At 37.8% G+C, this 13,629-nt stretch overlaps 1 protein-coding gene across 1 annotated transcript; it reads right to left on the bottom strand.

The window, feature by feature from the left end:
- Nucleotides 1-6,577: 6,577 nt before the first annotated feature.
- Nucleotides 6,578-12,338, bottom strand: LOC109236679 (non-specific phospholipase C4-like). Its single transcript, XM_019402874.1, has 5 exons — nucleotides 11,694-12,338; nucleotides 10,974-11,132; nucleotides 8,549-8,961; nucleotides 7,469-7,639; nucleotides 6,578-7,151 (listed from the first exon to the last, which is right to left on the bottom strand). The coding sequence occupies exons 1-5, from the start codon at nucleotides 12,167-12,169 to the stop codon at nucleotides 6,802-6,804; spliced, it is 1,569 nt and encodes a 522-aa protein (XP_019258419.1). The 5' UTR covers nucleotides 12,170-12,338; the 3' UTR covers nucleotides 6,578-6,801.
- Nucleotides 12,339-13,629: the final 1,291 nt, after the last annotated feature.

Consider the following 13,629-nt stretch of genomic DNA (forward strand, 5'->3'; position numbering starts at 1 on the left):
ATGCTTGAACTTGAAATGAATTCCCTTGTTCTCCAGGTGGGCGCCTGATGCTTGAACTTGAAATGAATTCCCTTGTTCTCCAAGTGGGCGTCTGCCATTACGACAAAACAGACAAAACAAAAGAAACTTTTCTGCCCCAGTTTGGTACCTGGAGCGTCGGTGGGTATTAATCAAATCCTGTTATCCAAAAGAGCTTAAAGAATTTAAAAGTCAAATCCCATTATCCAGGAGGGCCCTGAAAATTAAAATTAAATCTCATCTTAAAAGTGAAAACATCGAAGCTAAATTCTACTTCCTAAAGGTGAAACTTACGCTAAATCTTATTATCTGATGGAGGTCTTAAAAGCTTAAAACTAGATCCCATTATCCGGGAGGGTCCTGACGGTCTTGAACTAAATCCCATTATCCAAGAGGGTCCTGAGAACTTGAAATTAAATCCCATTATCCAGGTGGGTCCTGAAAACTTGAAATTAAACCCCATTATCCAGGAGGGTCCTGAAAACTTGAAATTAAATCCCATTATCCAGGAGGGTCCTGAAAACTTGAAATTAAATCCCATTATCCAGGAGGCTCCTGAGAACTTACGGCCGAACCTATCTGGAACATGCTTTCCTCACGGAGGGTTCCTCCAGAACACGAAATTTCCTGCCCCTGTTTCAATCAAAGAAAATCTTGTCAGTTCAAAAACGTAGTGGTTAGTTTGCGGCATTCTTGCTGAAGGTGGCTTCTTCACTGCCATGCTTTGTTCCGATTAGCTGCCTTGGGCTAGCAAAGAATTGTTTAACTTTGACCGAACCTCAACCACAGAACCCTGAATGACCCGAGTAGCTTACACTCAGCCTGTTACTTTAACAACTCTATCTTGCCAATTTTGAACCACTATACTTCCTCAAAACTCGTGAGCCATTTGACCACTTGAACTCCCATTAAAACTTTATTGCTTATTCTGAATCATGCCATTTGTAATTAACTCTGGCCGGCTTTGCTTTATGCAATTCAAAGTTGGTAATAGGCTTTAAAATCCTTTCTTGCTTGTTTAACAAGGCTTGCATTGAGACAGACTTAAAGAAGTAGACCCAAAAGAAAATGAAACGAAGTGACTTTGAGAATTAGGGATAAAGAAGAAACTTTTAAACCAAGATGACTATTTGTGGAAGAATGGAAAAGAGACTTATCTAAGTTAATCAACTGGCACCAATGATTATGACATGCATTTCGGATTAATCAGCCTAGTCCATTCAACCAATCACATTTCAGTTCGTGCCCCGTCTTCGTACTTCACGACCGGGATTACCATAATCCAATCTCTTTGCAAAGTCACGAACCTCATCGGCTTGTGGTGCCCTGAAGGGTTTTCACCAGCTAACCTCTCTCATTTGTTCATCTCACAACTCACTGTCACCTTACGGTGCCCGTGAGGGTTTTCACCAATAAGACTCTCTCATTTTAATTTTCTCTCAGCTTTCAGTCGCCCTACGGTGCCCGTGAGGGTTTTCACCAATAAGACTCTCTCATTTATTCATTTTTCCTTGTGCCCATGAACAAAAGTGTTACCCACGATGTGAATCGCCCCTCTAGCTCGCTTGACTTGGCATTTCTCAAAGATTGGTTGGAAGGTCTTTCTTTGGACCGTAATGTAGGCTTTTGGACAGGGTTAGAAAGAAAAGGCGGCATGCTAGCTCAAAAACAGTTTTAAATAACAGGGTTCAAAATTACAACTTTTGGAATCGGATCTTTCGCAACACCCCAACTTGTGCCCCAGTTTCTTTGAGTCTAGGGAATTTTTTATTTCTGTTTTGATGGGACCGAACCGTGAGGCTGCCTACGTATCCTTAAAAGGAATCAGACCGAGTTCATGACATAAAAGTTGCTTCGTTTTTGTTACTTTTCTTTTGCTTTTCTTTTCTTCTCTTTTCTTTTTTTTCCTTTTCTCTTCTTCTTTTTTCTCTTTTTCTTTTTCTTTTTTTTCATCTTTTTCTTTTTTCCTTCTTTTCTTCTTTTTCTCTATCATTAGACCCTACTGCCGATTCCAAAAGAGGGGTATGAAAGAAAATAAATAAAGCTCAAAAGGGGTAACAAAGGATAAAGTGTTTGGATAGCAGAGTAAAATGTCTTCGTCATTCCAATCTTTGAAAAATGCCAAATACAAACAACGCAATTGACGACAAACCAAAGAAATCATATATAATATCTCTTGACTGCATCAGAATTAACAGCCATATATACACATTTGCCTTCTATATCTGTTAATACAAAGCACCATTGGGCAACACTCTCGTTATAATGAACGGCCCCTGCCTGTTTTGGGCGAACTTACCTTTAGCTTCAGCTTGATGTGGCAGGATACGTTTCAATGTCTGCTGACCCACTTCAAATTTTCGGGGACGCACCTTCTTGTTGTATGCTCTTGCCATTATCTTTTGATACAATTGACCGTGACATACTGCCGCTAGTCTTTTCTCATCAATCAGACTTAACTGCTCCAATCAGGTTTTGACCCACTCATCATTATCAATTTCAGCTTCAGCGACAATACGAAGGGATGGAATCTCAACTTCCGCGGGTATAACCGCTTCCGTCCCATACACCAGCGTAAAAGGAGTTGCACCTACTGAAGTGTGAACAGTAGTGCGATAACCCAGCAAAGCAAAAGGCAACTTCTCATGCCACTGCCTAAAACCTTGCACCATTTTTCGAAGTATCTTCTTTATGTTCTTGTTGGCCACCTCAACAGCTCCATTTGCCTTGGGGCGATATGGGGTGGAATTTCGATGCATAATCTTGAACTGTTGGCATACCTCTTTCATCAAATGGTTGTTGAGATTGGCAGCATTATCTGTACTGATTGCCTTGGGGATTCCGAACCGGCAAATCAGATTTGAACGAACGAAATTCACCACTGCCTTCTTGGTCACCGATTTGACAGTTACAGCTTCGACCCACTTTGTGAAATAATGAACGGCCACCAGAATAAACCTCTGCCCGTTCGACGCCGTCGGCTCAAATGGTCCAATGACATCCATGCCCCAAGCAACAAAGGGCCAAGGTGAGGACATTGTATGAAACTCCAATGGCGGAGAATGAATCAGATCACTATATACCTGGCATTGATGACATTTGCGCACCAAGCTGATGCAATCCCGTTCCATGGTGAGCCAGTAATAACCTGCTCGAAGAATTTTCTTTGCCAAAACATACCCACTCATATGTGGCCCGCAAACTCCAGAATGCACCTCGGTCATGATGGTCGTGGCTTGTTTAGCATCTATGCACCTCAGCAGTCCAAGATCTAGAGTTCTTTTGTACAAAACTCCCCCACTTAAGAAAAATCCACTAGTCAGGTGTCGAATCGTTCTCTTCTGATCACATGTGGCCTGTACCGGGTATACCTCTGACTTGATGTACTCCGTGATATCATGGAACCAAGGTTCACCATCAAGTTCCTCTTCCACCATGTTACAATAAGCATGCTGATCACAAACTTGAATATGCAGAGGGTCAATATAAACCTTATCTGGATGGTGTAACATTGATGCCAGAGTAGCCAAGGCGTCAGCAACCTCATTGTAGATCCTAGGAATATGCCTGAACTCTACTGATCTGAACCGTTGACAAAGATCCTGTAGACATTGTCGATACGGTATGAGCTTCAAATCTTGAGTCTCCAATTCTCCCTGAATCTGGTGCACCAACAGATCTGAGTCTCCCAAAACCAGTACTTCCTGGACTCCCATGTCTACAGCTAACCTCAAACCCAAAATGCACGCCTCGTACTCAGCCATGTTATTGGTACAATTGAAGCTGGGCTGTGACAGGGTAGTGGTGCCCTGTTTCAAAATTATTCCAACACCTTTCATATTAGCGGCCCCATCAAAGAAAAGTTTCCAACCTGGCTTTTCATCCTGCTCAGCCTCGTCAATGTGCATCACCACGTCATCAAGAAAGTAGGTCCTCAATGGCTCATACTCTTCATCCACCAGGTTCTAGGCCAAATGATCGGCCAAGGCTTGGGCTTTCATCGCAGTCCGAGTCACATAAACGATGTCAAACTCTGTGAGCAAAATCTACCACTTTGCAAGTCTTCCTGTGGGCATAGGCTTCTAAAAGATATACTTTAGAGGATCCATGCGAGAAATGAGATAAGTAGTGTAGGACAACAGATAATGCTTCAACTTTTGTGCCACCCAAGTCAAGGCGCAACACGTCCTTTCGAGGAGAGTATACTTGACCTCATAAGAAGTGAACTTCTTGCTGAGATAATAAATAGCATGCTCTTTCTTACCAGTGATATCATGTTGGCCCAACACACAACCAAACGAATTATCTAGGACTGTCAAATAAAGAATTAAAGGCCTCCCGGGTTCCGGCGAGACTAGCACAGGTGGGTTTGACAGGTACCTCTTGATCTTGTCGAATGCCTCCTGACATTCATCAGTCCATTTGACCGCAGCATCCTTCTTGAGCAACTTAAAGATGGGCTTATAAGTCATCGTGAGTTGAGCGATAAACCTGCTGATGTAGTTTAAACGCCCGAGCAAACTCATCACTTCAGTCTTATTCTTTGGCGGCGGCAATTGCTCGATGACTTTTATCTTCGACGGATCCATTTCAATCCCTCGTCGGCTGACTATGAATCCCAACAGTTTTCCAGATGGGACACCAAATGCACATGTTCCAGGGTTGAGCTTAAGGTTGTACCTGCGGAGCCTCTGGAAAAATTTTCTCAAGTCCTCAACATGATCGGACTGCTTCCTGGACTTTATGATTACATCATCTACATAGACTCAATCTCCTTGTGTATCATGTCATGAAATACGGTGGTCATTGCCCTCATGTAAGTTACCCAGCATTTTTCAAACCAAATAGCATTCCTCGGTAGCAATATGTTCCCCATGGCGTGATGAACGCTATCTTTTCTGCATCTTCCTCATCCATCAAGATCTGATGATATCCCGCATAGCAATCCACAAAAGACCCGATCTCATGCTTGGCACAGTTATCAATCAAAATGTGGATATTTGGCAATGGGAAGTTATCCTTTGGACTTGCTTTGTTGAGATAGCGGTAATCAACACACACCCTGGTCTTACCATCTTTCTTTGGCACTGTCACAACATTAGCTAACCAAGTGGGATATCGAGTAACCCGAATGACCTTTGCATCAAGCTGTTTTGTGACTTCTTCTATGATTTTCACACTCATGTCAGTCTTGAACTTCCTTAACTTCTGCTTGACGGGAGGGAATGTCGGATCAGTTGGCAATTTGTAAACTACCAAGTCTATACTGCAACCCCGCATGTCATCACACGACCATGCAAAAATATCTTTATATTCAAACAGTGCTTTAATTATTTCTTCTTTGATTTGTGGTTCCAGGTGTACACTTATATTGGTTTCTCTGACATTATCTGGATCTCCTAAATTGATTGCTTCAGTTTCATTCAAATTAGGCTTGGGTTTCTCTTCAAAATGATTTAGTTCTTTACTAATTTCCTCAAATGCCTCCTCCTCATCGTATTCTGTTTCATCATCACACTTTACTTCTTGGATTATTATTTCAGAGTTAGTTTGGATTTTAAGACTTGGCCGAAAATTCCTCATGCATGTCATGTCATTGAAACCAGCATACAAAGAATTGTACAAAGAAAAAACAAAAACAACACTATCAGGAGTAATGGAAAAGGGAAATAGCATTTCATTGAAAATAAAGGATAGAAGGGTTTGTACATCAAAACAAAAGAAAAATAAAAAATCTGGATTACAACCCAGGAATAACCCAGATAACAGAAAGGAAAACAAAGCAAACCAGAAAAACTCCTTCCGAGTAGGGAGAGGAGTAGCCTTCCAATTGTTAAGCTTCACTTTTTGCCCGACGAACTGCACATCCGCTTTACTGGAACCTTCCCCAACTTCCACCATGTTCACCTCATCAAATAAACTGTGGAACCTTTCAATTAGTTCTTCATCAACGTCGACCACAGGCTTTGGGACTCCTGACACTGGGCGCTTCACGACCCCTGGCTTGACGAAGGACTTGGAGAGGCGTGGGATAGGCTTCGGGAGTGACCATGCCTTCTTTTTCGACCTTTTTGCCCTTTTCACATCGTCCCCTGTGGGCTTGAATCCTAGACCAAACGTACCCGGATTTTCAGGTAGAGACACTGGCTGCACAATACCTTGTAAAGATGCGCCGGGACCTTTGCCCGATACAAAACCATTCTTCAGCATTTCAGATACCACCATGACGGATGCGGAGGCTAACTTTGAACCTGGAATACACTCCCCTTCCGGAATCTTCTCGACTGGCACTGTTTCGGAGACTTGGTAGACCCAGGGCCCCTTATCATCTTTGGCTTCAATAAACGGGACAGAGGTATCATTGTAAGCACACAAGTTCTCATGACCATCTACGCCAAAGCCTTCCCCTCCCGCCACCAAAAAGGGGATTAATTTATAAATAAATAAATAAATACGTAAGAGTTACTAAGATTAGATAGTTTCCAAAAGCAAAAACGCATCATTTATTTTTTGAGACAAAACTGAAAAGACGAGTGTGTCACACTTTAATATGGAACAGTGGGAGTAATTATGTTGATATTATCAGAGTGCCATAAAATATGTAGTAACATATAAGACAATAGCAAACATTTATATTATGCAATCTGATAAGCAAAATAAAATCTAGTTCCGAACTCTTGCTAATTAGAGGGAACTTATTCGTTTACAATTACTTGGAATTTGAAATCATGTCAGTTGTCGAAGAAATTAGTTTGAGAGTAATGTGAAACTAAAAGGGCATTATCAATGATCACAAACTATACAAGAAAAGAACTTGGAAGCAAAGGATTTGGATTTTCTTGGAGCTCTCTCAGCTGGTAATAATTGATCTCTTGGTATTACGATAGTAGACTCATGTGCACCACTCTGTATGGCTTTTTCACCTTCATCCAAGAATTTCTTGAATGCATTATGAACATAATCAGCTGCCTTAGCAACAGTCATTTCCTCCACAAGCTTGTTGGGATAAGACTTCTTCATATGATCTCCGCATAATACTGCTGACATTTGTACCATTTCTGCTTGAAACTCTGTTAACTTTGCATCTTCTTGTGCTTCTGCCTCTCTCATTCTAACTGGTTCTGGTAAAGTTTCTGCAATGATAATCAAGTAGTATAGCATGTTACTGCGACAAAAAAGACCATCTGGTATTCGGAACCCACTGACCACTAATCCAGATATAACATTTCCCCATGTGTCCAAGAACTCCTAGATATTAACATCATTGATTGTTTGCTCTAACATGTTAATATTGGAGCAAATTTACCAACTCGTAATCAATATCCATAACTACCCACTAAATTAGAAAAGAACTTGTAAGGATACTACATTAATTAAAGAAAAGTATATTCCTATTGTTTATTAGCTAAATATATTTGGAGTTAATAGCTAAAGCGGGAAAAACAATTACCAGGGCAGTCTGTTCTTGGGGTTGATCTGGTTATGACAGTCTCAAAGGTACCAGCCCATGCATCACGTTTAGTTAGAAACTCATCCAAGTTAAAAATCTTCTTAACAGTTGCAGGAATTGAGGAATGCTCAAATTCAGAAGTAGCATATGGTCCTGATGGCTTATGCAACACTGCATTCATATAAGAACAATATATGCATTAATAAGAATTTCAACAAAATGAAGACAATATATATTCTGTTAACGCAATATCCACTCTTTCCGAAGTAGTTCATGACTTTTACATGTTCATAAAATAAAAATAATTTGCTAAATAAACTTTTCTTTAATTTGGAAATAAAGCACAAAATAACAATCTTAAAGTCGGATTTTTTTTTTTTACATCGTAGAAGATAAATAAATTAGTTTAAAACGATATTTGGTGAAAGAAAATTTTGTTTAACTCTCAAAGATATATGTGTGTGTGTATTTTCTTTGGTTAAAAAAGAACATAGATATATAGGAGCGCCTAAGAGTGTGACATAATGCTCAGTAAAGTGTAAATAACTATGTGAGACCAGGATATAAATTTAGTAATGACAAAAATATTAAGGGTATGTTAGATATGATGAAGTCATATTTTTCAAGAACTTTTTTTCCATGAGTTAAGTGACAAAATGAAGCCTTAGATGATTTGAAATATTATGAGAGCCTTAACTAAAGTATTTCAATTTCATTTAATTAAAATGTAACAAAATAGAGGCAGCATGTTTATGGGACTTGTCCATAAATGTGTTATGAACTTATGGATATGCAAGAGTTTAGGGTTTATCCACACAATGAGAATAGTTTGGTAAATATAAATATTTGGTAGGAAAAAATGGGGCATGATCAACTTCTGCTTCCAAAGAAACGTGGCTCTTTTCCAGCTACTTTGGCATTGCAGAAAAGCAAGTCCCGCTATCACTAGAAAACACTTATATTTTCAAATATCTTAACCCTGAGATATAAGTACTAGTTTTCAAAAAAAAAAAAAAAAACAAAAAAAAAAACTAGTTAAATATATTGGCCAAAGAATAGTTTAAGTAAGGGTTGAATTACCTGTTCCTCTTTCAATCCATGGAGAAATCATGATAGCCGGAACCCTAACACCGAGGCGATCAAACTGAAAGTTATAAGGTGCAGTAGTACCAACAATGCCGTCGGGGCTAGGAACTCCGGTGACCGGAGTTGGCACATGGTCAAAGAAACCACCGTGTTCATCGTATATTATTATGAACAGCATTTCATTCCATTGAGGGCTTGATCTCAATGACTCGTACACTTGTTTCACCAATTTTTGCCCTTCAAATACAGCGTGCGATGGGTGATCATCATTCCCTGGCAATACTTTTAAGTCAAAAAATCTTTGTTCAATTACTACATAATTTGGTAGCTTTCCCTCCTTGCAGTGATTTTTGAAGCTTAGATCGAACGGATGAAAATTCTTTATGTATTTCAGTTTCCTAAGATTCCTGAATAAGCAAATATTTCCATCAAGGCATTAAACCAGTTTGAAACACTTGAGAATACTATTAGAACAAATTGTAAAAAAACGTAGATTATAGTGTGAATCAATTCAACAACATTGTGAAACAAAATATAATTAGCTAACGCCTAATGGAATTTAGAGCTGAAATTTTACGGTGTGTTTTGTGTGAAGGAAAATATTTTCATGAAAATGTTTCTTGGAAAATAAGTATTTTTTTTTTTTTACTTATTTTTTGGTATTTGGTTAGATAGCAGAATTTTTTTTTTAATATATAATTTAGGCAAACAATATTCAGATGATCTTAGAAAAAGGCAAAGGGAACAGATAATCAAGGAGTGGATTTATGTCAACGTTCTTCAAATATGAATTTTCCGGATATTAATAGGACTGAAGTGATATATATTGCCAATGTAATTATGTTTTTTACACTATAAGAAAATATTAAAACGTGAGAGCATGTTACCTCAGCTATGACTGTCAATTACTTTAACATAAAATGAGGATTGGAATTACGCATACTGACAATGTAAATATGTTTTATATAGCTATGACTATCAATTACTTATCATAAAATCTTATGGCCATTAATTATTTTATAAGTGACCTAATTGTGTAACTATATTTTTTTAGTGCATGTCATAAACTCATATGAATATAAGGGTAGATTTTTGTGTAATTAGTTCTTAAAAAAAGGAGGGGCGTAACCAGTTGAACATATCCCAAGAGAGAGATATCAGCATTAGGAGAATATACTGTTGAGAGTAACGTAACATAATATCCCTTGACATTATCTGTTGGATATTAATGAGATGATGGGCTTCCATGAAGTTCGCCATTCGTGACGGCAGCGTCAATCCCTTTTAAAATTGTCAATCTAAATTCTAGTATTGGTGCATTTCTATTTTTTCGAGATAACCGGTAAAACTGTTTTTTTGACGATATCCAATTTAAACTAGGAGTTAGAAGATTCTTTTATTATAACGAAGAGAATGATTCAAAATACTTACAAAAACAAAAGAAGATGTAATATTTTTTTTTATTTTTTTTGTATTTCCAAGTACAGATCTAATCAATCATAAAATGCCTCCATCTCAATCAATGTCTTTCTCAAAATTAAAAACTAACAAAAAATTGCATCAATAGATGGAATCTAATACTCTAATTTTTTTAGGTTTACGTTATATTATTTTCTTATTAGTCCGTTACAAAAGGAATGTCATTTTTTTTTTAATTTGAAAACAAATAACTGTACATTTCATATTTTACATTTGTTACCATACCGATACTATGACATATTTAAGATAACACGTCTCAAAGATTTTTATTATATTTTTAAACTACATGTCAAGTCACGTTATGTCACATGAATTGAAACGGAGGGATCAAACCATTAAAACTATAGTTTGCTTGTTTATGATCCTTTTTATCGTTTTACCATACACAATTAAATAGACTCATATTCGTTTATTTCTTTTGATAATTTAGATGCTAAACTAATGTTGATATAGAAAGTAGGAAATAGATTTAATGGCAGGATCATTCATCCCTTTTTTCTTTGGGTAGAAATCTTTTATTACTTACGTACCTTTTTGTAGGAATCTTGCTTATCAAACTTAAGCAAAATCGCTTCGGTCAATGTTAGTAATTGATGATTAACGGTTAAGGAAATAATATACTGATGAGATGATTTTTTTTTGTTTCCCATCCGGTGTCTGGTATTGCATTGGAGACCGACTATTTCCGGATTTGTTCCGCATATAGTAGGGCCACATTCGGGGGGAAGCGATCTCTAGTAAGAAATTTTTTCATACCCAGAGCTCGAACACGAAACCTCTAGTTAAGGGAAGAGCAGCCTCGTACGTTCCACCATATCCGTTGGTGGTTGTTGATACGATGGTTGAGTAACAGCTGGTACGTAGTTGTGGGACATTTAAACACGCCAAGAAAATGACAATATTATGTCAAAAAAAATGTAACAAAGAACAAATTTCTTACCTGTAAAAAAGTGTGGACGGAGGGTATTGATAGTAAATACCAAAAGAATAACCAGCCTCATCCATTGAATCAAATATAGTCTTCTGAGGTAATCCATGAATCAACAGCTTTGTATCATTACTCGTAAGCCCATGTGACGTCGCCGAATGCACAAACAACCTATTCGCCAAAATGCGGACGTACGTACATAGAGAGTGTTAGGTGCGACTTCTAATTTGAACCATCTTTTTTATCATAAATCAGAGATTTATATTTGAAAATTAGTACGAATATTTAGTTACGAATTCATATCTTCAAAGAATTCAGAACCTAAAAACCATTAAATATAAAAGATTTTTCACACGTCATCACCTAACATGAAACCATCCATAAAATGTGAAATAAGGTTAATAATACTCCCTCTGATTCACAATAAGTGATCATTATATTTTTTTATTTTTGTCCAAAATAAGTGTTCATTTAGATAATCAAGAAGAAATTAATTTTATTTTTCCAAAATTTGCTCTTATTTCCATATTTCAGTGTGTCAAGGTAACAATTAATTAAGGTTAATTTAGTGAATACATTTTTTTTCTTTAGGAGTTTGTATTTCCTTAATGGGTGTGCCAAATATAAAATGGTCACTTACCGTGGATCGAAGAGAGTAGTAAATATTTTTTACAACATTAGCGTGTATAAGTTAAACCCCTAAATTTGAATTCTGAATTCGTCTCTACCTACCTGTTGGGTTGCGTTGATGCCGGAACTGACGCGAACCACCGATCACAAACGGCGAACTCCGTCACAAGCTCTTTGTAAACAGGCACGGCATCAGGTTTAAACCCGTTCATAACGGTTTCCGCCATGCCCTTTTGATTTCTCTCTGCATTTTGAGCAAACCCTTTCATGGCGGGTTCAAGTTTCTTGTTAGCCAAGTCTTGACTCCATGGGACCCCAAAAATTTGTTCATAAATGTCTTGGATTGAATGGCCTGGATCTTGGTCGATGTAAAGGGAATTGTTTCCGAAGAAAACGAGACTGGAATTTGTGTTCGAGGTGGATATTGGGTTGGATTCTTTTCCTGTTGTTGGGCCAGTGATTTCTGGGTTTAGGGTATTCATCCAACCTAACATGTGATCAAATGAGCGGTTTTCTTGAACTAAAACTACTACTGTTTTAATGGGAAATGAAGGTTTTGAAGTTTCTGAAGATGCCATTTTCGGTTTTGCTAAGTTAATGTGAGTGTAGATGTGACTCTTGCTCTTTTATAAGGAGAAATGGCAAAGGGAGGTCTGTTTCTTTCAAAGCCAAAAGATCTACTTATTTGTTACGTTGAGTATGTTTTCTTGAAGAAGTGGAAACCTATCAAATCCTAAAAGAGCGTGCAGTGATATATCAGCTGTTTCTTTTTTCGGATGTAAAGATTTTACATAATAACTAAATGAAAGAGATATTTGCATTCATAAGATAATTCTTTCTTCTTTACCGTTTTGTTGGGAATTACATACGTAGAAAAGTATCCAACTTAGTTGCGTATTTATTGAATCCCACGAAACTTCCCTTTATGATACATTTGTTATATATCCTCACGTTATGATATGAGAATATAATCACATGAACGCGTTAATACCTTATACAATAAAAGAATTGACTTTAAGGAATTGAGTACAAGATGATCCTTTGGGGATAAGAGGATATGCGATGGCATATGGCATTGTTTACCCTCAAAATCGGATTACATTTGTAGGTGGTATTAAGGATACACGGATTAATTTGATACAAAGCGATAAATTGAGTTAGATTGAATAAATAAAGATAAAATGAATTCAAACCACACGAGGAGGACAGTTCCAGTCATAGTGAATATTCACCGTTAATCCGGCTTGCAATGGCCAGCAGTGATGAACAAGAAACATAGCTAATAACTGGGAAAAATAATAATATATTACTTTGGAGTGCGTGTCACAATGTGTGTTATGAATTATCATACGCCCTTTATATAGTAGGGGAGTCCTACTCTAGGTACAACTCTATAACAAGTAAGAAAATTAAGGCTAGGTCTGATCCCGAACCATGACCCCGATATTCTCGAGGGTGGGCGTCATTCCCCTGGATTCTGACTCGATGAGACCTTTGCCCCAAGCTCGGCTTCTCTTGTCGGGGACCAGGGTGTACCATGAGCCCCGTTTTACCCGTATACAGATAGTCCTCTCGTTTCGCAGAGAGTAAATGACGAGAAACGACATGAGATCCCGATTCCTACTTCGATACGTCATGACAGAAACGACAAAACACCCGAAACGTCTCGCCAGTCATGTCATAATGGTTAAAAGCATGTCAGTCGCCGGCCGTTGTCCCTAGATGCGAAACGTCGTTGAACTCTTATAAATACCCCCTTCTTCATCCATTTTTCATTTCACGCTAAACCTTCTATCCTCATACCCTCAGGATTTCAACATTCTCTAACTCTTTGTGCTTTTCAGTCACTATGATTTTTGTGTGAGTTAGTGAAAATTTACGATTTTTTTGTGTGAGAAAACAAAGTTATATGACTTTGGTAAAAAAAAGTCATAATTATATGATCATTCGTGAAATTTACCCCTAGTTGGAGTGATCGAATTACACTAAGCATACAAAAAAGTTAGTATACATTTTGTATTCAGTATATATATATATA

The sequence above is a fragment of the Nicotiana attenuata genome, unplaced genomic scaffold (assembly GCF_001879085.1).
Source record: "Nicotiana attenuata strain UT unplaced genomic scaffold, NIATTr2, whole genome shotgun sequence".
Taxonomy (NCBI): Eukaryota; Viridiplantae; Streptophyta; class Magnoliopsida; order Solanales; family Solanaceae; genus Nicotiana; species Nicotiana attenuata.